Source organism: Sapajus apella, unplaced genomic scaffold (genome assembly GCF_009761245.1).
Source record: "Sapajus apella isolate SASKATOON/1434 unplaced genomic scaffold, GSC_monkey_1.0 scaffold55, whole genome shotgun sequence".
NCBI classification, from domain to species: domain Eukaryota; kingdom Metazoa; phylum Chordata; class Mammalia; order Primates; family Cebidae; genus Sapajus; species Sapajus apella.
The window spans coordinates 13,047,399-13,074,705 of record NW_022436995.1 but is presented as its reverse complement, the minus strand read 5'-3'; the positions used below and the strand labels follow the sequence as shown (position 1 = coordinate 13,074,705).

At 46.7% G+C, this 27,307-nt stretch overlaps 1 protein-coding gene across 9 annotated transcripts in view; it reads left to right on the top strand.

Moving 5' to 3' along the window:
- The first annotated feature begins 25 nt into the window (after nucleotides 1–25).
- The window catches only part of CELF6 (CUGBP Elav-like family member 6), a 35,564-nt gene continuing 8,282 nt past the window's right edge, over nucleotides 26–27,307 (top strand). For 6 of the 9 annotated variants that reach the window (XM_032244728.1, XM_032244725.1, XM_032244727.1 and 3 more), the window contains exons 1-3: nucleotides 789–1,117; nucleotides 4,808–4,890; nucleotides 15,847–15,895. In XM_032244728.1, the coding sequence (XP_032100619.1) occupies nucleotides 856–1,117; nucleotides 4,808–4,890; nucleotides 15,847–15,895 (394 nt within the window). In that variant the 5' untranslated portion in view covers nucleotides 789–855. Of the gene's footprint in view, nucleotides 1,118–4,807; nucleotides 4,891–14,192; nucleotides 14,509–15,846; nucleotides 15,896–27,307 lie in introns of those variants that run through there. The other 3 variants (XM_032244723.1, XM_032244730.1, XM_032244731.1) reach the window with 3 other exon arrangements.

Genomic DNA, 27,307 nt, shown 5'->3' with positions numbered 1-27,307 from the left:
AGGAGTGTTTAAGGGGTTTTTGTTTGTTTTATTCTTTCTTTTTAAGGCTGCAAGGGAGACGAACGTGTTTGAGGCTCAGGGGTAAGAAAGTGGTTGGTTGAAGACACCGAAGACAGAGATGTGCGATGGGGCGGGGTGGGACTGGCTCCGAGGGACTGGCTTAACAGTGGGAATGGAGAAGAGGGATCCCCATCCACCCCCGCAGGAAACGCTCCAACATTTGGAGGTGTGTGTGCCTGAGTGTGCCTGTTTGTGCGGTGGGGATTAGCTCCGACTCCTGCAGACACCATCACTCATGACGAAGCTGATTCCCCTCACGCGGCCCAAGGCGCACACGCGCGATCCACGACCACGCCCGCACACACTTGACACACACAGGGCATTCGAGGGTCCGGTTGCCATGGCGAGCAGGAGCGCGTGAGCCCAGCCGCCCCTCCCGCCCCCGGCGAGCCCAGTCAACTCCCACTCTGATTGGTCGCTGCCTCCTCATTATGCAAATCATTTGCGTAGACTCGGCGGCCAGCTGCCTGACGTCACCAAGCACGGGGGCTGGGGCTCGGGGCTCGGCTCCGGGAGAGCTCGGGCGGGAGCCCAGAGAGCGGTGCACGGGGACCTCAAGCCAGACCCCAGCGTCCAGCCACCTCGGCCCGGGCCCGCCCCGCCCCGGCCCCGCCCCTTTCTGGCCCGCCCCACCCCCTCTACGCCCCTCCACCCGGACCCCGCCCCCTGGGCAGCCCCCCGCCCTCTCCGCCCGGGCCCCGCCCCCTCCCCCTGGCCCTCGCCACTGGTCCAGGGAGGGGACGGCGGGACAGGCGGGATCGGTGGGACCGGCGGGAGGGCGGACAGGGCGGGGACATGGCCGCGGCGCCCGGAGGGTCAGCGCAGCCAGCCGGCCCCGGCCCGCGCCTGGGTTTCAGCACCGCGGACAGCGGCGTCGGCATGAGCGGGCTAAACCCCGGTCCCGCCGTGCCCATGAAGGACCACGACGCCATCAAGCTCTTCGTGGGGCAGATCCCGCGGGGCTTGGACGAGCAGGACCTCAAGCCGCTGTTCGAGGAGTTCGGCCGCATCTACGAACTGACGGTGCTGAAGGACCGGCTCACCGGCCTCCACAAAGGTGCGCGGGGTCAGCCCAGCCCAGCCCAGCCCCAATCCGATTAGAGTGTGGCCCGGCCCCAGCCCAGCCCCAGCCCTAGGCTTGCCGAAAGCCAGTCCAACACTAGTCCAATATCAGCCCCACCTCAGCCCAGCCCCCTTCCCAGATCACAGAATATTTTCTCTGACATCCTCCCTCTGATTATCACTGTGGTCTCCTAACATGTTCTGCACTCTAACCTCCAAATCCCTGCCCTCCACCTCTCACATCCCAGCAGTCTCTGCCTTTTAATTGGACCTCTCCACCACCTCTGCCAACAGACCCAAAATTCTGGAATTTGAAAACTTATTCCACCTTCTAGATCTTCAATACCCTCAATTTCCAAACCCTGAACCCAAACATTCCTGAACCCTCCATCTGGTGGCCCTACTCAGGCCTAACCACCCACACGTATATCTTGGACTTCCACCCCTCCTTCTGGCTTCCTAGTCCAGCCATCTCCCCTCAAAGAGCCTTCTTTTGACTCTTACACTGCCAACCTAAAACACTGCAGACCCAAACTCTTCCCTTCTTCAGAACTCATGCCTGTCTAACTCACAAAATCCATTTCAGCTCTCAAGAGGCTCTCAGTTCCAAATACCCACCTCATGTTCAACAACAGCCCCAATCTCTCCTGCCCTTTGCCAGAATCTCAGTGCTCTCTACCTCTTCTGATTTCAGTTCAGAACCCTGACCTCAGCTGGGAATTCCTGCCACCCTGTGCCCGCTTCCTCTTGGATTTCCCTCAGCTGAAGCTACACTTCTTTCCTTCTCTAATCCCCCCACTCCTGTGCCTCTTCTTTACTCCTCCCCGATCCTCTTTATGGCCTCCTTCTTTCCTTCCCTCACAGGCTGGTTCCAGTCCAGACCCATTCTCAGGGTGGGTCAGGATGAAGAGACAGAAAGAGATCTTCTCCCTGCCCTTGCTAGAGAGACACAGGCACCACCTCGGCCACACCCCTTTCTTCCTGTAGAGAGAGGGAGGAGGCTTGTTTACACGCAGAAAAGTCTATCCAGGCAGGACTGGAGTAAGAGAGCCAGAGTCACATGTCATACATGAGCAGGAGAAGGGGAGATGATTTGAGAAGAAACACTCTTTTCTCCTCCCCAACCACCACCACCATGCTGTGCTTTCAGGTTTTTGTTGGGGAAGAGTCACCAACTATCCTCCATGATCTTCCTAAGAGAGGAGTGGTGGGCCTTGGGTAACAGCTAAAGGTACATTCCTAAGGACTGAGAGCTGGAATCAGACTGCCACCTCTTCAAATGGGGGGCCTTGTGGGTTTCCTTGGCACACTAATGAAGGCACTTTGAGAAAATGCCAATAGAAGGGCTAGGACCATCTGGCTAGAGTACAGCTTCCACCCTTTGGGGTGGGGTTGTGTTAATGGGTTTGTGAAAGGACAATACCACACCATCTAGATTCCGCCTAATGTACTACCACTACTTGCCTGTCTGTCCATCCCTCCATAGCAACTCATTTTCTTATTTTTAGACATTGATTTCAGTATGTAAGTACAAAACTAATCTTTGTAGGGCATCTGTACAATAAGGGAAGTATATAGAATATCCTTAAATCTCACTCTTCTCACTATCAGAGTCTCTGAACTGTTTCCTCATCCTCTCTCTCCTCATTTAGCGCTCATTCTTCCTGTTATTTGCATTATCTGTCTTTCAAACCATGCTTCTCTGTCTTTTCTTCCCTTCATTCTTCCACCTTCTATCCTGGCTAGTCCACATGGGGCTTCTTTAGGCAGCAACTGGGCCCCAGAGGCTTTCAGACAGGAAACGCTGCTGGTTTTGACATCAGGTGATATGGCTTGGTGGCAAAAGACATAGCAGGGGTGTAAGTGGAATCAGGTGTTTGGCGATTTATTTCCAAACCAACCCACAACTCTCCAAGGCAAGTGTTGCCTTACAAGATGATTGTGGAGGATCTCCAAGTCAACTTCTTCCTCATCCTCTCCCCAGCAGCAGTGACGTCTAAAAGACATCATTCTCCTTTTGATGCCTGAGTACCAAGGCAGGCAGCCACAGTGCTTTGAAAACAACCCCAGCTTGGGAGTTAAGACATTCCAAATCCTTCCCTGCCACTGACCCACTCTCTGGGCTTCAGTTTCCCTTTTGATATGATAAGTTTTCCTCAGGAGTTCTCTAAGTTCTCTTTAACTCAATCAGTGGCCAATAATAAACCCATCTTGCCGGGGCAGTGAAGAAGCCAGAAAAAAAATGCTCCCATTTGCCTTTCTAATCTGCTGAGGTCTAAGCGGAAATCTGCCCCAAGTTCCTAATGGCTCACCATATCCACTTTCTCCTTCTTCAGTCCTTCTCCCTCCTACACTCAGAAGGCTCCTTTTGAGAACACAGATCTTATCTTGTCACAAATCTGCTTAAAACCCTTTAAAGTGGCTCTCCGTTGCTCTTAGGAAAAAGTTCAAAATCCAACTGAGGCCCACAAGGCTATATACGACTTGATTCCTGTGTACCTCACTAGCCACTCTGCCCCCATGCACCAGCTCCAGCCACACTAGCCTACTATCAATTCCCCCAGCACACCAAATTCTTGATTGTCTTCATATATGCTTTTCCCTCTGTCTGAAATAATCACTGTCCTTTGCATCACCTGATTGTTAAGGAGTCAGTGTTCTTGTTCTCATGGACTCAATGCCTTCTTTGAGACATTATTCAACCCTTTGGACTCATTTAGGGACTCCTCATGATTTGTCTAATCCCCATAAGGGCAGGGAATGTGTCTGTCTTGTTGCCACTCTATCCCCAAGCTCATCAAAATGCCCCACCATAATAAGTAAGTGTTCAATAAATATTTTCTGAATGAATGAATGCTCAGTGGCTGTTGGAAAGGAGGGGATAGCTGCTTTAGTGTTTTCTAGCAGGCTATAAGTCCTGAGGCTGAACAAAAGGGGGCTAGACTTGACCCTTGGCTCAACCTAGACCTCTTTGCTGCCCCATATCTGCTGGACCTTTTAGAGAAGTCAGATTTTGGGGCACAATAACTCTTTAAGAGGCTCTACTTCAAAGCTCTAAGAAAGTTGACAGATCAAGATCCTTGAACAGGATTGGGGGTCCCTGGAAGCTCCTACCTATGGGAAGCCCTTAAACAATCCCATCTTCTAAGTCTCAAATCAGTCCATTCCTCAGCTTCAAACCTCAGGGAAGGAGATATGGAAAGGAGCTGTGGGGTCCTGGGGTTGGCCCCAACCCTTCTTTTACTATCCTGTCTCTTCCCTTCTGAAACTGAGTTGGGAAGGCATTGAGGCTAACCCTGGGAGACCCCATGAGTCTGAATCCAAAAAGGAAGGGGAAGTCTGAGTTAAAGATGACAAAGCTACTTAGAGAGGTTTAACCCCAACAGGACTGTGGCTGGAGTGGGGAGGGGAGATGTGGGATTGTATGCACATGTGACTGGGTAAGGGTACATATGTTCTCTGGGCAGGAAGCCAGGAGCAAATGAAAGGGAGCCAGAGCCTGGGACACAGGTCCCCAGACACATGAAGCCCCTCCCTCGAGAGGTGGGAGGCAGAGAGGGCTTCTCAGAAAGCAGAGTCCTTATTTAAAGGAGAGTGGCCTTATGTTTGACAACTTAGTGGGGTCTTTTGAAGAAGAATAGATGGGGTTTCAGGAAACCCCCTGAGCCAGCCTCTTCCTCCTCAGGCTGTGCCTTCCTCACCTACTGCGCCCGGGACTCTGCTCTCAAGGCCCAGAGTGCACTGCACGAGCAGAAGACCCTGCCAGGGGTAAGTCCTCCGGGTTGGGGGGTGGGAACCACCTCAGGCTGGGGACAGTGCCCTATGTGCATGCCAAAGCAGCATGTGGGGGCTGGGTTGGGACCAAGAACTAGAAGCAGAATCATCTTTCTAGGAGAGGGCTTCCTATACCCTGAAGAGCAACAAGTTCTTTGTTACACCCAATCTTCTGGTTCAAAAAAAGGGCTCAAGATCCTTGAGCTAGGCATTCCATCCATCTTTTAGGAGAGGCATCAGTGTTGTGGGCTAAGCTAGAATTTATTCTCCTTGGCTAAAAAATTATGGCTTTGGGTGTCACTTGTCACTGGTGTGAGCAAGAATGTAGATCCACGGGGTAGAGGCTCTGCTGGGCTGGTATCCCATTTTCTCTAGTCCTAAGGTCTTTGCTGGCACTTCTCTCTAGTCCTCTTCCTGTAATGATTTTTTTATTTTTGGTGCCTTGACTCACTAAGATTGTCTTCCCTCCACAGGGCAAACACTTGGCTAAAGTTAGGGGAGACCTGATTCTACAGGCAGCTAGGCTTGTGGGCACCAATGGTACCTGGTCTGGTCTTGGATAGTGAATAATCACTCAACAAAAGGCAAAGTGGGACCTACTGACCATGTGGTAGGATGAAGGGGGGATTGTTAGTAATTAGCATGGGTTTACCAAGAGCAAGTCATACTATACAGCCTTGTTTTCTCTTGTCCGAGGAATGGTGTGTCTAAAATAGAGCACTATTTAAATGCCATTCACAGGCCAAACTTGGGACTATGTCCAGTTCCAGGCCTCAGATTTAAGGGGTCGTTTGCCTACAAGAAAGAGACTATGATCAAGTAAAGATATAAAATATATTTGGAGTAATGGTTTGGAAGAATTAGAACTATTTAACGGGAGGAGTTAGGGCTTAGTGGGACTTTCATAAGGAGGCATCATAAGCTAATAATTAAGAATACTGGGTTTTGAGGCTGAGTGTGGTGGCTCACGCCTGTAATCCTAGCACTTTGGGAAGCCGAGGCGGGCAGATCACCCGAGGTCAGGAGTTTGAGACCAGCCTGGCCAACATGGCCAAACACCATCTCTACTAAAAATAGAAAAATTAGCCGGGCATGGTGCCACGCACCTGTAATCCCAGCTACTTGGGAGGCTGAGGCAGGAGAATAATTTGAACTTGGGACGCGGAGGTTGCAGTGAGCCAAGATCATGCCACTGCACTCCAGCCTGGGCAACAGAGTGAGACTCAGTTTAAAAAAACAAAACAAAAAAAAAAAAAACTGGTTTTTGAGTCTCACAGACCTGGATTTGAATGTCAGCTCTGCCATTTATCAGTTCTGTGTCTCTGGGTAGGTTACTTGGACTCCTGAGCTTCCGTTTCTTTAGATATGAGGAGTGGGTTATACTAACACCTAGCTCACTTGGCTGTGGTGAGGATTACTTGAGTCTTAGCAAGTGCCTGGCACAGAGTAAGATCCCAATAAATACTCCTGTTGGGGTTGGGGTAACTACCTTCAGATTCTAGAAGAGGGGTTTGGTTTTCTATGAGTGGCCCCAGAAGGCAGGATTCGGATCAGTGAATATAGTAAGAAACAGACACTGATTTCAGCTCAGTACAAAGAAGTCAATTCTCTGAATTAGAGCTGCCAAGCAATGAAGCAAGCTTCGCCAAGAGCTAATCAAGTTGTTAATGGGGTGACAGCTCCCAGAACCAATCACAGTAACTGAAGCACCTTGAGCCTCATTTTTGGGGACTCAGTGCCAAGTAACACCAATTTGTCACCATCACTGAGCCTCTGTCTGCAAGCTCCAGAGTCAGAGAGACCTGGATGTGGATCCAGGCCCCACCACTCACTAGCTCTGTGACTTTGGGCAAGTCTTTACTATTAAGCCTAAGTTTCCTCATCTTTAAAGTTAAACCCAGAGGGTTGTTGTGGTTAAATGAACTAAGTCATTAAGTGAGCTAAAGTACTCAATCCTGTTCTTGGCAGAAAATAAGCACTCAATAGGAGTTAGTTGGTAGTAGTAGTGATAGTAACAGTAATAGTAACAGCAGCATTAGTAGGAGTAGGAGTAGAACTCATCATTCATCTAACCATGGGAGCAAATGACTTCTGCTGCTAGAACCAAGAGTCAATGAGACAAGTTGTAACATTCCATGTGTGAAACAGCATGGTAAAGGTGCAGAGACAGAAGGAACAGGTGGGTGTGAAATGCAGCTGGGACTGTGGGGGAGGCCCATGTGAGCAGGGAGGGAAGATCTGCAGAGGGTAGCAGTTGAAGAGGAAACTTTGAATGCCAGGCTTTACCCTGAAAGGAAATGGGAGGCACCAAAAAAAGAAAAATTAAGATAAACTTTGGGAGGAAATAAGATCTCTCCTCCACAAGACACAGGGCTCTGCCAGGTAAAGGGTAACTGGGAAGCTCCATGAGGCCAAGGGTACCTGAGATAAGGGCTGTGAAGTCCTTAGAGAACTGGGAGAATTTCTGGGGAAGAAAAGCAATTGATAGTAATGAACATTTATTGATTCCAGTCTTCCTACCACTTTACATGGTATAAGTCATTTAACCCTCTATAAAGAAGGGATTTTTTGCTGTTGTTTTTTTTTTTTTGTTTTGTTTTTTAGACAGAGTCTTGCGATGTTGCCCAGGCTGGAGTCCAGTGCTGTGGCCTCGGCTACCGCAATCTCTGCCTCCAGGGCTCAAGTAATTCTCCTGCTTCAGCCTCCCAAGTAGCTGGGATTATAGGTGTGCGCCACCATGCCAGGCTAATATTTATAATTTTAGTAGAGATGGGGTTTCACCATGTTGGCCAGGCTGGTCTAGAACTTCTAGCCTAAAGTGATCCACCCACTGTCGCTTCCCAAATTATTGGTATTACAGGCGTGAGCCACCATGCCCGGCCTAAATAAGGTATTGTTATTGGCATTCCCATTTTACGGGTGAGGAAACTAAATCATAAGAATCAAGTGACTTGCCCAAGGTCATATAGCTAATAATGGGAAGATCTGGACTTTGGGCCCAGTTAATCTGGCCCTAGAACCGAACCCTAGAATTTAACCACTGTACTGTCACCTGAGCCAACCAGGTGGCAGACAGGGGTCGTAGGCTCTGGAGAGAATGGTGACTGGGGACATCTTCCGCCTCTTGCTACTCCACCTGCAGGCCTCGAACATGGCCCAGCTTCCTCTGATACTGTCAGGATTGGCTTTATTCGCCCTCTCCAGCTTAACAAAGTGAAAATTAATATTTAATTATTCTCCTAACTGAAAATCAATGGCTGTTTTGGCCAGCCCCAGCAATGCCTGTGCCATCCATCTTTCCTCTGGGCCCGCCAGGGACAGCGGCAACTTTAGTCACCTGGCCTCAGGCCCACCAGCATGGAGGGAGGAGTGCCCAGCTCTCTGCTGCCACTGGGTCCTGGGCACAGCTGCCACCTGCTGGAGAAGGAGGGACAAAACTTCAATCTGAATTCCTGCTGGAGTCAGGCAGGACTGTCACCAGGGGACCAGAAAAGGCTGGGTCAGCCCCCAGAGAGAAAGATCTGAAACCCCAGAGGGAATTTCAATTTTTTTTTTTTATATAGAGTCTCACTCTGTCACCCAGGTTAGAGTACAGTGGTGCCATCTCAGCTCACTGCCACCTCCACCTTCTGGGATTAAGTGATTCTCCTGCCTCAGCCTCCTGAGTAGCTGGGATTACAGGTGCCCACCACCACACCTGGCTAATTATTTTATATTTTTAGTAGAGACAGAGTTTCACCATGTTGACCAGGCTGGTTTTGGCCTCAAGTGACCTGCCTGCCTCAGCCTCTCAAATTGCTAGGATTCGAGGCATGAGCCACCACGTCCCACCAAGAATTTCATGGGATCTGATGGACTGAGACCTTCTCTTGGCTCCTCTCCATTTGTCCCCTACCTATTTCTGTCGCCTATGAAAACTTGCCTCCCTACTCAAGAACTCCTTCAAACCTCAGTTGACCTGTCCCACCTGGCTCCCACCTCCTGCAGCCTCTTCTCAATGAAGCCAGAATTCCTCCTTTTAGACTCACTTTATGCTCCAGAATCCACCTGAAAAGGATGAGGCCTAGCCTCAGTCCCACTTCTGGGATGCACATGGTGCCTTCCTATTTGTTTATCTCCTTGTTCCTGACTTCCCTTCCTTTGGGAAGCCATCCCTTCAAGCACTGTGAAGGAGGCAGATGTTACTGAGTAGGGGGGTACATTTGCTTTTACAAGTTGTGCCCTGCATCAGACAGCTTGGGTGGAGAGGGCAGATGGGGGCAAACATCCAGCCATGCTCTATTGACCAAGTCATGCACATTATTTCAGGGCTTTGTCAGCCCAGAGGAAAGGGCACATTTTTTTCTCATTCAGCCCCAAGGTTGAGGAGCGCCTTTTTATAATTTACGCAAAGACACTGTATGTGCTAGCAACCACTTCGTGAATTAGCCCGAGTCTTTGCCCTCAAGATGCTTCCCAAAAATGAGCCTCATTGTGTTTCACTCAGGCTTACATCTGGGCATGTAAAAGAGAGACCAGAATTGGGGAGGGAGTCCCAGAGTCAAACCATAAAGGAAAAGGCTGGGTGCAGGGGCTCACACCTGTAATCTCAGCACTTTGAGAGGCTGAGGTGGGCGGATCACTTAAGGTCAGGAGTTTGAGACCAGCCTGGCCAACATGGTGAAAGCCTGTCTCTACTAAAAATACAAAAATAAAAATAAATAAATAAATAAAGGCAAAAAGAAAAGAATAAAAAGGAGTAGGGAGGGAATAGATGCTTTGCAGAGGAGAGATTGTCTAAGCTGAATCATGGTCATATTTTATCATATTTGAGGATCTAGAAACCTAAAAGACAAGAAATTCTGGAGACAATGTGAACACTGGCAGGGAAGGTGTCTAGGGAAGATGGCTAAGGCTCCACACGAGAAAAGAGAATCTTGCATATTGGGCAGCACGGAAGGCAAGACTCACAACTTTTGGCAGCCAGTCTCAGAATCTTGGGCTTTAACGGGAGGCTTGCAATGAGGGAATAGAGGTGGATTTTAAGCAGAGAAGAGTAAGAGATTATTTTTAAAGGATTGCTCTGGGCCAGGCATGGTGGCTCATGCGTGTAATCCCAGCACGTTGGGAGGCTGAGGCTGGAGGATGTTTGAGACCAACCTAGGCAACATAGTAAGACCTTGTCTCTACAAAAATTTTTTTTAATTAGCCGGATGTGGTGGGGTGCACCTGTAATCCCAGCTAATTGGGAGGCTGAGGTGGGAGGATTGCTTGAGCCCTGGACGTTGAGGCTGTAGTGAGCTAACTACACTACAATCTGGATGACAGAGCTAGATCCTGTCTCAAAAAAAAAAAAAAATTACTTCGGCTATGGTGTGAAGACTGGGTTGGAAAGGAAGCAGCAGTGGAAGACCCTTTAATACAGTTTGAGGGCAGATGAATGGTGATGCTGGCCTGGAGCTGGAGAGAGGACAGGAAAGGAGAGAAGAAGTTAGACTTAAGAGCTATTTAGGGTATCCTCATAGATTCTAGAACCAATGGACTTGACAGTGGATTGAATTAGAGGAGGGGGTGAGGTAAAACAAAGTACTAAAAATGATGAAGTTTGTTTTTTTTCTGTCCCACTCTTCCTCGCACCTCCCTTCCTCGAGAAGGTTCTGATGAGCTCTTCCCATGAAATGGGGGAGTGCTGAGGGTGTGAGTGCTGAGTGAAAAGAATAGTTGGCATCAGAGCAGAAGAGTCTGAAGAGGGTGATGCTGAGCCCAAAGGGAGGAATTTTAGACAAGTCAGGCCAGAGAGTTACACAGGGTCTTGCTCTCTCTTCTGCTCACTGGGGCAGAAGGTCCAGGGCCCTGTGTGTGTCTGTGCTGCCTCTGACCTTCCCCCCTCCATTGCCTGGAATATGTTTTTCTCTCTGACATTCTATCCCTTGATTTCCCCCATAGGGCTGAGCCCTGAAGCAGACATAGGCCTGGACACCACCTGGGAAATCCTTAAGGAACAGGTGCTCAGCCAGGGCAAGTGCTCACCTGAAGTCCCAGGACAAGTTTTTGGCCAGGAGGAAATGTCCTCCTTTCCTCAAATGGGACTCCTGATTACCTCATCCCACTACCATGTCCCTTCTCTGGCTATGGCAGGAACAAGGCATAATAAGTTGCCCAGGAAGCTCACAGGGGCAGCTCTCTTTCTCCTCCAGCTACACATAACATACCTAAATCCCAGGTGTCCTCCATCACCACTGCTCTGTGGGGCCTGAAGGCTCAGAGCCCTGTTCTCCCTAACTCTGTCCTTATCCTCTTGGGTTCCTTGTACCTCCAAACTCCCAAACTCCCACCTTCCCCAACTCCCAAGCTATGAACCTGAGAGTCAGCCAACATGCCCCCTTCTTCCCAGGTCCACACATCCAATAGAACTACAGTCCAGTTAATTCTTCCTACACATGTTAAATCTGTTCATTTCCTTCTATCCAGGTCACACTCACCTCTTACCTATACCACTGACCTTCTTTCCTGTAATCACTCCTTTTCCAACTCTTTCTCCACAAAGTGACAGCTTATGGGATCCTTCACAAACAAAACTGACTAGATGAATCCCCTACTTAAAATCCTTTCCTGGCTGGGCATAGCTCACACCTGTAATCCCAGCAGTTTAAAAGGACGAGGCCCAAGGATCGCTTGAGCTCAGGAGTTTGAGACCAGCCTGGGCAACATAGTGAGACCCAGTCTCCACAAAAAATTTAAAAATTAGCCAGGCATGGTGGCATGTACCTGTATTTCTAGCTACTCAGGAGGCTGAAGCAGAATTATTGCTTAGCCCAAGATTTGGAGTCTGCAGTGAGGTATGATGGGGCCACTGCACTCCAGCCTGGGCAGCAGAGTGAGACCACAGGTCAGGAGTTCAAGACCAGCCTAGCCAACATGTGAAACCCCATCTCTACTAAAGATACAAAAATTAGCCGGGTGTGGTGGGTGGGTGACTGTAATCCCAGCTACTGGGAGGCTGAGGCAGGAGAATCGCTTGAATCATGAAGGCAGAGGTTGCAGTGAGCCGCAATCGCACCATTGCACTCCAGCCTGGGCGATAGAGTGAGACTCAGTCTTAAAATAATAAAAATAAAAATAAAATTAAAAAAAATATTTCCCTTCCCTGGATCTTCATCGCTTTTAAAATATAACAAATTCAAAGTCAAAATTCCTTGATACGGTTTTCATAGCCTTCCCTAATCTGGCCTTTGCCTACCTCTCAGTTTCATATCTTTCCATTAACAACCCCCCCTCAAGAAAACTTGTTATATCTGGGGTACCTACTAAGATCTAGCAATTGTCATTTTCATCACAACACTGCAAGGTAAGATCATGATTCTCCCTTTACTAATGTGGATGTTGAGGCTCAGAGACTTTAGAGAAGTTGTCAGTGATAGAGCCAGGATTGAAATCCACATCTCTCTGCTAGGAAACAATTTGCTATACCCTGGCTACTCCCATGCCAGGTGCTCACCAGAAACTTTGCTCCTTTAGACTTGCAGCTCCCTGTCCGTACCCCAGCCATTTAGCCTGCTCAGCCGCCCACCCCTACCTCTCCTATTATCTCTTTTTTTTTTTTTTTTTTTTTTTTTTGAGACGGAGTTTCGCTCTTGTTGCCCAGGCTGGAGTGCAATGGCGCGATCTCGGCTCACCGCAACCTCCGCCTCCTGGGTTCAGGCAGTTCTCCTGCCTCAGCCTCCTGAGTAGCTGGGATTACAGGCACGTGCCACCATGCCCAGCTAATTTTTTGTAGTTTTAGTAGAGACGGGGTTTCACCGTGTTGACCAGGATGGTCTCGATCTCTTGACCTCGTGATCCACCCGCCTCGGCCTCCCAAAGTGCTGGGATTACAGGCTTGAGCCACCGTGCCCAGCCTCTCCTATTATCTCTACATGGCCAGTGACCTCAGTCCTGCAAGGCTCAGGTCAAACATTGCCTCTTCTATGCAGCTTTCCCTGAGTCATCCTCTCCAGCTGGAGTCTGCCTCTTCCACAGCTCTTGATCTTGCACTCCCCCAAGGCCCTGGTCCCTCTGTGCCTCACTATTTGTGTTCATACCTTAAGAATGGAGTTGAGCAGCACTCCAATGCAAAAAACATGGGCTTCAGCCTCAGACAGACCTGGGGAAAAATCCCAGCTCAACCACTTACCCACCTTAGACAAGTGATTTCACCTCCTTCAGCCTCAGCTTTCCCGTCTGTGATATGGGGATACTGGCATTCCCTTGCAGAGAGGTTGGAAGGATTTAAAGACAATGTATGTTAAGTGTCCCAAGAAGGGCCTGGCACATAGTGGGCTCTCGGGAAGTGGTGGCATCCTCTTCCTCTCTGTGAGCCTATGACCATCACTGTCTCCCATGAAGGGTCACTGGGGCCTCATTACAGAGTTCAGAAATGCTGGCAGCATGCCTGAGCAGTGGAAGGCCTAGGTCAGGTCCAAGGGGGGATGTGTGTGTACCACCCGATGCCCACTCTCCGTTGAAGGGTGATGAAGTGGGTGAAGGGAGGAGAGAAAGCGGCGTCCCCCAGAGCACCATCTCCCAGGAAACCCAGCCAGGGAGGCAGCTGCCATGGAAACCGCTGCTGTCACGTGTGCTTGTCACTCTAGGCTCCAGAGAGAAATTCTCAGGATCTATTTAAGAACTAATAAAATAATGACGGTCTTGTTCACCCTCACTGGCCCCCACCCCAGGCTTCTACTCCTCTCACCTTCTTCCCTCCCAGGCTCTTCCCTGCCTCTTCTCTACCTGCTTCCTGACCCTTCATCTCCTCATTTCCTTCCCATCTCCACCAGTAACTCTCTTTCCTTGCCCCTTTCTAGGACTGTCTCTTTCTCTCTCACATCAGTTCTGTCTGCTAGTGTTTCTTCATCTCTCCCTGCGTCTCTGCTCTCCATTGCTCTGTCTCTTGATCTCTCCTCCACAATCACAGGTGGCCATGCCCAGGGACGGGTCCTGTCCTCCTGGTCCCTGGTCCAGGCCAGTCCAGACCTGTCAAGCTCGCCCTGATCTGCTTGGATTGATCTGTCATCCCCTCTAGACTGCAACCTGAGTCCAGTCGGTGTCTCAGCCCCCACCCACAGCCTGGTACACTGCAGGTGCTCCACCACCAGCGGGTGGGTGTGTCAGAGCCCTGGGTGGGAGGGAGTTGCACTGGTTCAGGCTTGGCCTGTTTTCCTTTCCTTTTTTTTTTTTTTTAGTAAGCCCTCCCTACCCCTCCCACCCCCAAATTTGATCCAAAGGAAATTGCTCAACTGTGACTGCCAGGGCGTTACCATGGTTACTGGGTAGCACTTGTGGCTATGGCAACAGGAAGCTGCCTGTTGTCTCGGCAACGAGCATATTGGTAAGGGATGGAGTGGCCCCTGATTGGTGCAGAAGCAGAGCATTTCCTGAGGGGAGGGGGTCAGATCATCACCTTCTCAGGCCAGATGGGCATCAGTACCCCTTCCTCCATGAAAGGGAAGGCCGCTGTTTTTTCCTCCCGGCATTCAACTGCCTGCCCCCCAACAATAATTCCTCACACCCCAGGCACCCAGCTCTTGGCAGTTTACAAAGACCTTTTGCGTCCCCATTACCTCATGTGATCCCCACAACACCCATGAGAGGAAGGTGAGATGGGGATTCAATCATGAATTCACTCAGGGTGGTTGGGGGATGGGAATGTGGGGGGGGGATATATTGAAATCACCTAGGAGTGTTTTCAAATTATACAATCCCCCAACTTAAGAGCCTCATCTGGTTCCTGGGTGATTTTTATCTACACTTCATCAGGAGCCCCTGAATTAAAGGGTGAAGTTGGTGGTGGGGGGAAGGGATGGAAGGAGAAGTCAAGCTGCTTTTCAGGCTTATAGTGTGGGTGACTGGGAGGATCAGGTTGGGACAAAAAAATATGAGCTCCGGTTTGGGTGTGTTGCGTGAAGGCACCAGTGGGACTTTCTAGTGGGGATGTCCAGCAGGCAGCTGGTGACATGGCTCTGAAGCTCAGAAGAGAATGCAGGCTGGAGACACAGAGCTCTGAGTCATCCCTGTTTGGAGAGGAGCTGAGGCTGTGGGTGTGGACGAGACTATCCAAGAAAAGTAGGAAAAGCCAGACAAAAAGGGCCGAGGATGGCGCCTTGGAAAATTCCAGTATCCTCAGGGCATGGGACCCTGGGGAGGGGATGGAGAGGGTGAGTGTGGAGACTCTGGTGACATAGCAGCTTGGGGAATGTTTTCCCATTAGAAAAATTGAATCTTGCTGGGCGCGGTGGCTCACGCCTGTAATCCCAGTACTTTAGGAGGCCGAGGCGGGCGAATCACTTGAAGTCAGGAGTTCAAGACCAACCTGGCCAACATGGAGAAACCCTGTCTCTACCAAAAATGTAAAAATCAGCCTGGCGTAGTGGCATGTGCCTGTAATTTCAGCTACGTGGTAGAAAAAGAAAAATTGAACCTGAGAAAGGGTGGCTTACTTAAAGTCATACAACCATTAAATGATAGAGTTGGGGGCAGATAGCACTGAGTCTGATTCCCAGACTCTCATCTAAATGACACATTGCATGATATTCTCCATTTTAGACGTAAAACACAAATCTGCAGTATCAATTCTACCCTCCTGCCCAATCCTCTCATGCAAAGCCTTTAAGTAAGTCCAGGAGCCAACGGGGCAGGCCTCATATAGACAGACCCTGCCTAGAGACCCAGGCAGAAAAATCTCCTTAGCCACTACATTCCACCTTGTGCTTGCTGAGTTCCTGTCACCCATCCCTGCCAGTTTCAGCACCGTCTAAATTCCTGAGTTTAAGGAAGGAATCTTGGAGAAAATCTGTAATCCCAGTGTGGAAGCGGTGAAGTGTGGAGTTCAAAGGGGCTCGGGCTCAGGTCCTGAGGAGTCCAGGGGTGGAGAAGCTGGGGGATCCAGGACCAGGCAGTCACGCTGAATGGGTGTGTTGGTCTGATGTCTTTCAGATGAATCGTCCGATTCAAGTGAAGCCAGCTGCCAGTGAGGGCCGAGGAGGTAACTTCCCTGTCTGACCAACCTCAGGCTATCACCTATGTAAGGGAGGGTGGATCCATACCTGGAGTCAGCCCTATCCATGGCTTAGTATGAGAGCCTCCCTGGGTGAAGGGGACAGGCAGGGCTCAGAGTTGCTAAGCCCCAGAAATAGCTCAGCCATCCCTGTTCAGACTGAGCAGGGCTGAAGCTCTGGGGAGCCCACACCCAGAAGAGGCAAGAAGGGCCTAAACAGACGCCAGTGATAGAGAAAGGGGATTCTTGCCACTGTATCCTTGGAGAGAGATCATTCCTGTTTTGCCACACGGAACTTTCAGGGTTTTGTTGTTATTGTTGTCATTTTTAAGAATCAGCTGGGAATTATTCTCCTTCTCTAGATCCTTCTGATTTCAGAGAACACAGCCCATTCCGGATTGAGGCTATTCCTTCATTGTGATTGCTTAGCTGTTCATAGTAAAATAAGGCTGGTACAACAGACTTTATAGTAAGCCATAGTAAGTCCTTTATGCTGAGGACCATGGAAAGCTCTGAGAGCTACACTGTTTCCTGGTAGAGAAAGATCTGTGCTCCTTAAGAACAGGAGGTAGACTAGGTGCAGTGGCTCACACCTATAATCCCAGCACTTTGGGAGGCTGAGGTGGGTGGATCACTTGAGGCCAGGAGTTCAAGAGCAGCCTGACCAACATGGTGAAACCCCTTCTCTACTACAAATACAAAAATTAGCTGGGCATGGTGTTGGACGCCTGTAATCCCAGCTACTCAGGAGGCTAAGGCTAAGGCAGGGAGACAGAGGTTATAGTGAGCCAAAATCATGCCACTGCACTCCAGCCTGGGCAACAGAGTGCAACTCTGTCTCAAAAAAAAAAAAATTGCATAGGACGGGTAGACAGCCTGTGCTTTCTTCCCACCATCTGGGATCTGGCCAGCTTCCATGCTGGAAAGGCAATGCTGGCTTCTGGTGTCAGTTCTTGGTGTTTTTCTCACCCTTGGATCTTAGATCATTCCAGGGTGTCAGCCTATAGCCCTCCCTGATGTCTGCTGACTCTTTCTCTTGGGTAACACTCTCTTCCTGTCTTCCTGTCTTACCTAAGATCAGCTGTGGCTTCGCCAGGTGAAAGAAGCTGCCCAAGTTCAGGAACAGAATGAAACCCAACTGATATAAACATGTAGTGATTCCTACTCATTCTGCACCCCTCTCAGACTCCATGCTCAGTCTGAGAACCCACACACGGAGTTCTGGTGGCTTTGTGGTTCAATTGTGGAGTTCGTTCCTCCAAGAAATACTTCCTTTATCCTTTTAGATTCTCTGACCTCTGGTCTCTGATTCCTGACTTCTGGTCAAGACATTATCAACTCCATCTTGTCTTGGAGAGATATTTCCAAGTTTCCTCCTCTGTCCATGCACATCCTCCTTTTCCTTTTTATTCTTTCCAGTTGAGTTTTTGAAATGTTCCAGACTGCATACAAAAGCTCAAGTTCATGTAACGCAAGAGTTTCTGCTTCTTGGGAAACTCTTTTAGGCATCAAGGCCACTGTTGGCCCTCTGCTAAAGCCTTGCCCACAACCATGAGCCGGTCCCATAGCTGAGAAGCCAACTAAGAGTATGTGAGTGAGCAGCAAAGCAGACAGGTTCAGCCACACAACCAACATCTTCTGAGCAACTTACACCACATCAGGAATACAGATGTGGGCAAAGCAGACCTGGTACCTGGCCTCATGAAGCATGGAGGCTGTGAAGGAATATGGACAAGTAAACAAGGGAACACAGTTCAGTGCGATTGCTGCTTTCAAGGGGAAGTCCGGGGGAGTTGTGGGGACACAAACAAGGGGCACCTAATCCAGCCTGGGAGGTCAAAGTGGGTTCCCAGAGGAGTAACATTTAAGCTGAGATCTCAAGGATGAATAGGAAGTAGTCAGAGAAAAGAGGAGCGAGGGAGCAAACATGTTGGGCAGAGGGAAGAGCGTGTCTGCAGGCCCCAGAGCTCTGAAGAACGTGGTGCAACTTGGAGTCTTGTTCAGGAACGAAGTCCACAGTGCTAAGGCACTCTTGCTGTGTGGAGTCCACTCCATCTTGTCAGTGTTTGGGCAGCCGCACAAAGGAGACCTCCATGCTGGCAGTGCTTTTGCCTGGTCGCAGTGTTCTGGTGGCCTGGGCTCGAAGCAGTGATATCGGCTTGAGTTGGAGAACTTTCTTTCCACTTTTTTTTTTTTATAAATCTTGCAGGTGTCACATCATTGACAAATTCTGTACATATGGCATTCCACCTATACACCTGTCCAAAAGAGCAGGAAAAGCAAATCTAGCTGAAAAGAGGTCTGCCTGGCAGCAGAATTCGTAATTTAGCAGTTGTGTTACACAGATATTTCTGAACAAGTGGTGGCTCTCAAGAAGCATATACTCCAAATGCATCCATGAATATCCTTCTTGCAGGTTTGGATGACCAGATCTCTCAGTTCCTCCCTGCTCCCTACTATATATTCAGGAGAGAGAAGGCATATGTAGAACCATCTTGCAGAACAGTCGGGCCTTTACAATTTATAAGTATTTTACTACTAACAGATCTGTGTTAGATAATCACTACTAATCAAAATGTGGTTTCTTCAAGGCTATTGTGTATCTCTTCTAAAGTGGGTTCAACCCTCTGCTGAATTTTTAACATAACCTAATGCTTTAGAAAATCAATGGTATGGGTTTTTGCTCTTTAAAATGCTTTTTAAATTGGTATTGGGGTTTGCTCTTAAATTGTAGCATTTGACACCAATGCGGAACAGCTTGTCCCTTTTCAGTCTTATCTCTGTGACCTCAAACATTCTATAAACCTTCAGAGTCAATGGTCACACCTGACCAGATTTAAGCCTGTGAGCCTGTGTATTCTAGAATCATTCCTGAAATAAAATCCCTTAGTTTACCATTGGTTAATAATGATTTCTATATCTGATAAGAATACTGATGTCAATGAAAACATAATCTAAGGGATATCAAGGCCAACATATTTTTCCAAAACCTTCCACTTTCTTATGGAAGAGATTATTACATGATTTTTCTTCCCATCAGGTAGGGATCATCAGCCCAAATCTACAGGAGCCCAGGTAGGTAACCTTAATTGGGTGAGACTCCTATCATTTAATAAGATAATTTACAGCTGGGCATGGTGGCTCATGCCTGTAAATCCCTTTAGGAGGCCAAGATGGGAGGATGACTTGAGCTCACAAGTTTGAGACCAGCCTGAGCAACATAGCAAAACCTCATCTCTACAAAAAATATACAAAAATTAGCTGGGTATGATGGTATACATCTTTAGTCCCAGCTACTTAGGAGGCTGAGGCAGGAGGATCACTTGAGCCTGGAGTTCAAGGCTGCAGTGAGCTATGATCATGCCATTGCACTCCAGCCTGGGCAACAAGAGCGAAATTCCATCTCAAAAAAGAAAAAAAAAAAAATATATATATATATATATATGTGTGTATATATATATATGTTTTAATTCAATTTTTAAAAATAGACCAGCACTGTGAGATCCTACCAAATCTATCACAACAACTGCTAGAGTTTTCTTTTTTTTTTTTTTTTTGAGACAAAGTCTTGCTCTATTGCCCAGGTTGGAGTACAGTGGCATGATCTCGGCTCACTGCAGCCTCTACCTCCCAGGTTCAAGCAGTTCTCCTGCCTCAGCCTCCCAAGTAGCTGGGATTGCAGGCACACACTGCCATGCCTGGCTTATTTTTTTATTTTTTTATTTTTTTGTATTTTAGTAGAGATGGGGTTTCACCGTGTTGTCCATGCTGGTCTCGAACTCCTGAGCTCAGGCAATCCACCTGCCTCTGCCTCCCAAAGTGCTAGGATTACAGGCATGAGTCACTGTGTCCAGCCCTGAGGGAAAAGTTTTTGACACTGAGTATATTTAATGTAGAAATGGGTGTCTCTGTATGTTAGGAGATAGTTTCATTTTAGAAAGTTAGATGCATTTTCCTTTAATAGTGTACTGCTCTATGTGTACTGCCACAAGATGTAAAATATAGCCCTGGAGTGTGGAGTATGGGAACAGTGTGGAATTTAGCTACAGAATTTATGCAAACTCACTGGAATATATTAAAACGCTGCTATAATATATTCCACAAAGGCCCAGATGTACCTCTGGTACTCTGAGAAAAGTGTCACCAAGGCTGCAGGGGATGGCCATGACAGAAAAGGACCTTGGCATCTTTCATCAGAAAGGTCCTTATGTATTGCAATATTATTGTATCGTTAGGCATCAAATTAACAAGTGTTACCAATGACTATTAAAATTAATATGACAGGGGCCAGGCACGGAGATTCTTGCCTGTCATCCCAACGCTTTGGGAGGTCAAGGTGGGAGAATCATTTGAAGCCAAGAGTTTGAGACCAGCCAGGGCAACAAAGTGAGACCCTGTCTCTACAAAAAATAAAAATACAAATGTGTAGTGACATGTACCTGTAGTCCCAGCTACTCAGGAGGCTGAGGCAGGGGATCACTTCAGTCCAGGAGTTCAAGGCTGCAGTGAGCTGTGATGGTGCCACTGCATTCTAGCCTGGGCAACAGAGTGAGACACTGTCTCTAAAAATAATAAATAAATAAGTAAATAAACAAATAAATAAAAACCATACAACATATAATATGTGTGTTGGTTATTTCAACCACAAACCTCATGTTTATTGATTAAAAGTAAGAATACTTAAAACTTAATTCTGACAGAGCTGAAAAAAAAAAAAGTAAGAATACTACTACACTATTGCATCAAAACTTAAGTGACAGAAGATAAAGTAGCTATTTTTGTTAAAAAGCTAGGCTGAGCGTGGTGGCTGATGCCTGTAATCCCAGCACTTTGGGAGGCCAAGGTGGGCAGATCACTTGTGATCAGGAGTTCAGGATCAGCCTGCCAACATGGTGAAACCCCATCTCTACTAAAAATACAAAAATTTGCTGGGCGTGCCAGTGGGCACCTGTAATCCCAGCTATTTAGGAGGCTGAGGCAGGAGAATCGCTTAAATCTGGCAGAGGTAGAATTGCTTGAACCCAGCAGAGGCAGAGGTTGCGTTGAGCAGGTATGGTGCCACTGCACTCCAGCCTGGGTGACAGAACACAACTGCATCTCAAAAAGAAAAAGAAAAAAAGTTCACGTGTGCACGATGTAATCCTCCTTTATGGCAGACAGTAAAAGAAGGAATTGTCGGGGCATGTTGGCTCACGTCTGTAATCCCAACCCCTTGGGAGGCTGAGGCAGGCAGATCACTGGAGGTCAGGAGTTCCAACATGGGGAAGCCCTGTCTCTACTAAAAATACGAAACAATGAACTGGACGTGGTGGCACAGGCCTGTAATCCCAGTGAGCCAAGGTCATGCCATTGGACTTCAGCCTGGGCAACAGAGTGAGACTCTGTCTAAAAAAAAAAAACAACAAATTATCCCTCGGTATTTGTATGCATTTGAACATGAACATTAAAATGTTTGTCTGGATAAAAATTCAAGGTTCATGTATTTTTGTTGTTGCTGTTGTTGTTTTGTTTTGAGTTGGAGTCTCGCTCTGTTGCCCAGGCTGGAGTGCAACCTCTGCCTCTCGGGTTCAAGCAATTCTCCTGCCTCAGCCTCCCAAGTAGCTGGGATTACAGGTGCACACCATCACGCCTGCTTGTTTTTTTTTTTTTTTTTGTATTTAGTGGAGACGGGGTTTCACTATGTTGGTCAGGCTGGTCTCGAACTCCTGACCACAGGTGATCCAATTATCTCGGCCTCTCAAAGTGCTGGGATTACAGACATGAGCCACTGCGCCCAGCCTAGTTACTTTCTTTTAACATTCAAGCTTAAAACATTCTCTGAGGATTTTAAAATATACTTTGAGGCATCTCTTTTTTTTTGATCTTGCAATTTGGTTAACTCAAAAACCAATTATCTGTTATCCCGTTTACACTCCTATCACTATCCTATCATTGCTAATGTGATTTCTGCCTGTATTTGCAAGGGTTTGGTTAGATGTCAGCCTGGATTTTGAGTATAGACGTATGTCCAGAGCCATGTTTCTCAAGTTCAAAGCAGAGCCATCTTTTCCAAGTTCTTTCTAGGATTCCACTTTATTCAGTGTTTAACAACTAATCTTTGAGTTAAAGTTGAATTTTGAGGTGGAATTTTCAAAATTTCATAGTACTGGGGCATTTTCTCTGGCCTAAATCGGAAATAGACCTTAGCAACAACTGTCCTGTCACAACCAGTTGAGAGTCATATCTGTTATTTCTCCTTAGATGAATTTAATTCTAGAAAGTATTTTCCAACTAAGATTGGATAGTTTTCATCGTACTAGCTGTCACTTTCCTCATGTTAACTCTTCACTTTCTGAAATGCATTCTACCCCCAAAGGTAATGAGAGGCACTTTCCTTAGGCTTGGCTCAGGGCAGATCACCCAAAGCTGATTGTCATAACACTTTTAGGTGTGCAGTTACTAGAGCTAAGTATATTCACATTGTGTAAGCAATCCTCAGAACTTTTTCATCTTGTTAAAACGGAAACTCTGTATCCATTAAATGACTGTCCATTTCCACCTTTCCCTCAGCCTGGCAACCATCATTCTATTTATTTCTATGAGTTTGACTACTCTACATACCTTATGTAAGTGGAATCATACAGTATTTGTCCTTTTGTGACTGGCTTATTTCAGTTAGCATATCTTCAAGTTTCATCCATGTTGTAGGATGTGTCAGAATTTCCTTCCTTTTGAAGGCAGAATAATAGTTCTTTGTATGTATGTACCACATTTTTTTAATCCATTCATCTGTTAGATATTTGGGTACCTTCCACCTTTTGGCTACTGTAACTAATGTTGCTATGAATATGGATGTACAAATATTGCTTCAAGATCTTGTTTTCCTAGGCACAGAAAGACAAACATTGCATAAGCTCATTTATGTGTGGAATCTAAAAAAGTGGAACTTACAGAAGCAGAGAGTAGGATGGTGGTCGGCAGAAGTTAGGGGCGGGGCGGGGAGTTACAGTATGGAGAAAGGGGAGATGTTAGTCAAAGGATACAGAGTTGTAATTAAACAGGATGAAGTTGTAGTGATCTATTGCATCACATGGAGACTGTAGTTAATAATAATGCAATATGCATTTCAAAATTACTAATAGAATTCAACCATTTCCACCATAAAAAAGTGATAAGTAGGCGAGGTGAAGAATATGTTAATTAGCTCTATTTAATCATTCCACAATGTCTACATATATCAAAGCATCACATTGTACCCCGTAAATATATACAATTATTATTGGTCAATTGAAATAAAATTATAGATTAATTTTTGAAAAGACCCTGCTTTCCATGTTTTTGGATATATTCCCAGAAAAGGTATTGCTAGGTCATATGGTAATTCTATTTTTAATTTTTTTAGTAACTGCCATACTGTTTTCCATAGCAGCGACATTATTTTACATTCCCACCAACAATGTGCAAGAGTTCCAATTTCTCCACATCCTCGCCAACGCTGTGATTTTCTGTTTCTTTGATAGCAGTCATCCTAATCGGTGTGAGGTGGGTGATATCTCATTGTAGTTTTGATTTGCATTTCCTTAACAGTTAGTCATTTTGAGCATCTTTTTTTTTTTTTTTTTTTTTTTTTTTTTTTGAGACAGAGTTTCGCTCTTGTTACCCAGGCTGGAGTACAATGGCACGATCTCGGCTCACCTCAACCTCCGCCTCCCGGGTTCAGGCAATTCTCCTGCCTCAGCCTCCTGAGTCGCTGGGATTACAGGCACGCACCACCATGCCCAGCTAATTTTTTGTATTTTTAGTAGAGACGGGGTTTCACCATGTTGACCAGGATGGTCTCGATCTCTTGACCTCGTGATCCACCCGCCTCGGCCTCCCAAAGTGCTGGGATTACAGGCTTGAGCCACCGCGCCCGGCCGAGCATCTTTTTATATGCTTGTTGCCCATTTGTATTTCTTCTTTGCAGAAACATCTATACAAATCCTTTGCCCATTATTAAATAGAGGGTTTGGTGTGTTTTGTTGTTATTGTTGTTACTATTTAGTTGTAGGAATTCTTTATATATTCCGGATGCTAATCACTTACCTAGATATATTGTTTGCAAATATTTTCTCCCATTCCATAGGTTGCTTTGTCATTCTGTGGGTTGTGTTCTGTGATGCACAGAAGTTTTTTTTTTTTTTTTTTTTCCCCTCCAATGGATCCTTGTGAAAGTTTTTAATTTTGATTTAGTCAGTCCAATTTATTTATTTTTACTTTGTGTTGCCTGTGCTTTTGATGTCATATCTAAGAAATCAATGCCAAATCCGGTCATGAAGTCTTTTTTCCCCTCAGTTTTCTAAGATGTCTGTTGTTTTAGTTCTTACATTTAGGACTCATCCATTTTCAGTTAATCTTGTGTATATGGTATAGGTAAGAATCTAACTTCATTCATGTAGATATGCATTTTTCCCAACCCCATTTGTTGAAAAGACTGCCCTTGCCTTATTGAATGATCTTGCCTCCCTCGTTGAAAATCATCTGACCATATATATAAGGGTTTATTTCTGGGATTTCTGTTCTATTCCACGGGTCTATATCTTTATCTTTATACCAGTGCCATAGTTTTGATTACTGTAGTTTTGTAATAAGTTTCGAAAAAAGGAAGTTCTTCTTTTTTAAGATTGCTGGGTATTTGGAGTCCCTCAAGATTCTATATCAATGTTAGGATGTATTTTTCTACTTCTACAAAAAATGCCATTGGGAGTTTACAGAGAGTACATTAAATCTGTAGACCACTTTGAGTAGTATTGACATCTTAGCAATATTAAGTCTTCTAATGCATGAACATGGATTTTCTTTTCATTTATTTTTGTCTTCTTAATTTCTTTAGCAACATTTTGTAGTTTTCAGTATATGAGTCTTTCACCTCCTGGGTTAAGTTTATTCCCAAATATTTTATTTTATGTTATTATTTATTTATGTATTTTGAGACGGTCTTACTCCATCACCCAGGCTGGAGTGCAGTGGCTCAATCTTGGCTCACTGCAAACTTCCATCTCCTGGTTCAAGCGATTCTCCCCCAAGTAGCTGGGATTACAGGCGCTTGCCACTCACACATGGCTAATTTTTGTATTTTTAGTAGAGACAGGATTTTGTCATGTTGGCCAAGCAGGTCTCAAACTCCTGACCTCAGGTGATCTGCCTGCCTCGGCCTCCCAAAGTGCTGGGTTTACAGGCGTGAGCCACTGTGCCCAGCCTCAAAGTATTTTATTCTTTTCAATGCTATTGCAAATAGAATTGTTTGCTTTCCTCTCTCTCACTCTCTCCTTTTTTTTTTTTTTTTTTGAGACAGAGTTTCGCTTTTGTTGCCCAGGCTAGAGAGTGCAATGGCGTGATCTTGGCTCACCACAACCTCCACCTCCTGGGTTCAAGTGATTCTCCTGCCTCAGCCTCCTGAGTAGCTGGAATTACAAGCATGCACCACCATGCCCAACTAATTTTGTATTTTTAGTACAGATGGGGTTTCTCCATGTTGGGCAGGCCGGTCTTGAACACCCGACCTCAAGTGATCCTCCTGCCTTGGCCTCCTAAAGTGCTGGGATTATAGGCATGAGCCACTGAGCCTGGCCTTTTTTTTTTTTTTTTTTTCCAGCAGTCTTGCTCTGTCTCTCAGGCTGGAAAGCAGTGGTGCGATCTCAGCTCACTGCGACCTCCAGACCTCCTAGATTCAAGAGATTCTCCTGCCCCAGCCTCCCAAGTAGCTGGAACTACAGGAACACACCACCATGCCTGGCTAATTTTTGTATTTTTAGTAGAGATGAGGTTTCACCATGTTGGCCAGGCTGGTCTCAAACTCCTGACCTTATAATCTGCCTGCCTCAGCCTCCCAAAATGCAGGGATTACAGGCGTGAGCCACTATGCCTGGCTTTTGCTTCCACTTCATTTCATTTTGAGATTGTGCATTGCCAGTGTGTAGAAATGCAGCTGATTTTGTGTGTCGATTTTATTTCTCCCAACTTTGCTGAATTGGGTTACTTGTTCTAACAGTTTTTTTATATATGGAATTTAAGTCCCTCCTGATGCCTGTCACACCTGGCCAGGAGACTCTGCTCATCCTGGCTACTTTCTTCAGTCACTTTCCCCAGGGCTTCTTATGCTACAGTCATCACTGTGTGTATCAGGAGAGAGTTGCTTTGCTATAATACAACTACTGCCACCAGCAGGACTTTCTGGCTTGGTATTTAAACTGAAAAATGGAACAGTATTTTTAGGATGGGTTTGGTCATTGGTAACCCAAGGCTGGACCTTTTCCTACACTGTCCCCAAAATCATGACCTTTCACCAACATGGAGTTGATCTGGTGTGAAAGGCCTAGAAACCAGAAACTTGAACACCTCAGGAATTTCTTTGGAACAACAGAGGCAGAGGCCTCTTCCTTGAATGGCATCCTGGTGCCCTTCCTGAAGAAGATTGTCTGGACTGATTCTGCTATGACTACTGGAATGTCAACCCCATCATTCGCTGCATTTGAATCCCTGATCTGTATGACCAGCTGCACAAGGCAGCTTCCTGGAGATGGGCCTCTGGGAGCCTAAGCCACTTTTTTTGGATTCAAAAAGCATTTGAGGCTGGGCGTGGTGGCTCATACCTGTAATCCCAACACGTTGGGAGGTCAAGGCAGGTGGATCACGAGGTCAGGAGTTTGAGACCAGCTACTCAGGAGGCTGAGGCAGGAGAATCACTTGAACCTGGGAGAAGAAGGTTGCAGTGAGCTGAGATCGTGCCATTGCACTCCAGCCTGGGCGACAGAACAAGATTCCATCTCAAAAAAAAAAAAAAAAAAAAAAAGCATTTGATAGATCAAGGAGCACTCGTTGCCAACAAGAAAATGTAGATATACCATTCAACTATATGGCTTTCCAATATGTCTCAACTCTATACTGATGCTGCCTTCTAATTCCTTCCACTCCTGGAAGGTTGAGTCTCTATGTTTGATATTCCCATCTTTCTAGGATCCTACCCACTACTCATGGGACACCTTTATTCAGACATTTCTGACTTGCCTTTTGTAGCATCTGCTTTTTACCAAAATGATAGAATTTCACCTAGAGAAAATTGAATTATTTGGGCTATATTCCATCATCATCTCTCTCTGGAGGCATTGATCAGCCATCAGAATCTTCAAGTCTGTGGATTTCGGGGGCTACTCTTAGGGGTCTGGCATGTACTTCTCTTTGAGCAGGTCTTTTAAGAAACTTATCCCACCATTTCCTGGTCACCTGAGGCTCATGGCCACTGTGACCCAGCTCATCCTCCCGTCAAACACAATCAAGGTCCCTATAAAGTGGAAAGAGGACTCCAGGATTCAAGGCGATACCTGGGAAACAGGCAGCCTAGAGCCCAGCGCATGGTAAATACTCATTTACATTTCAAACTCT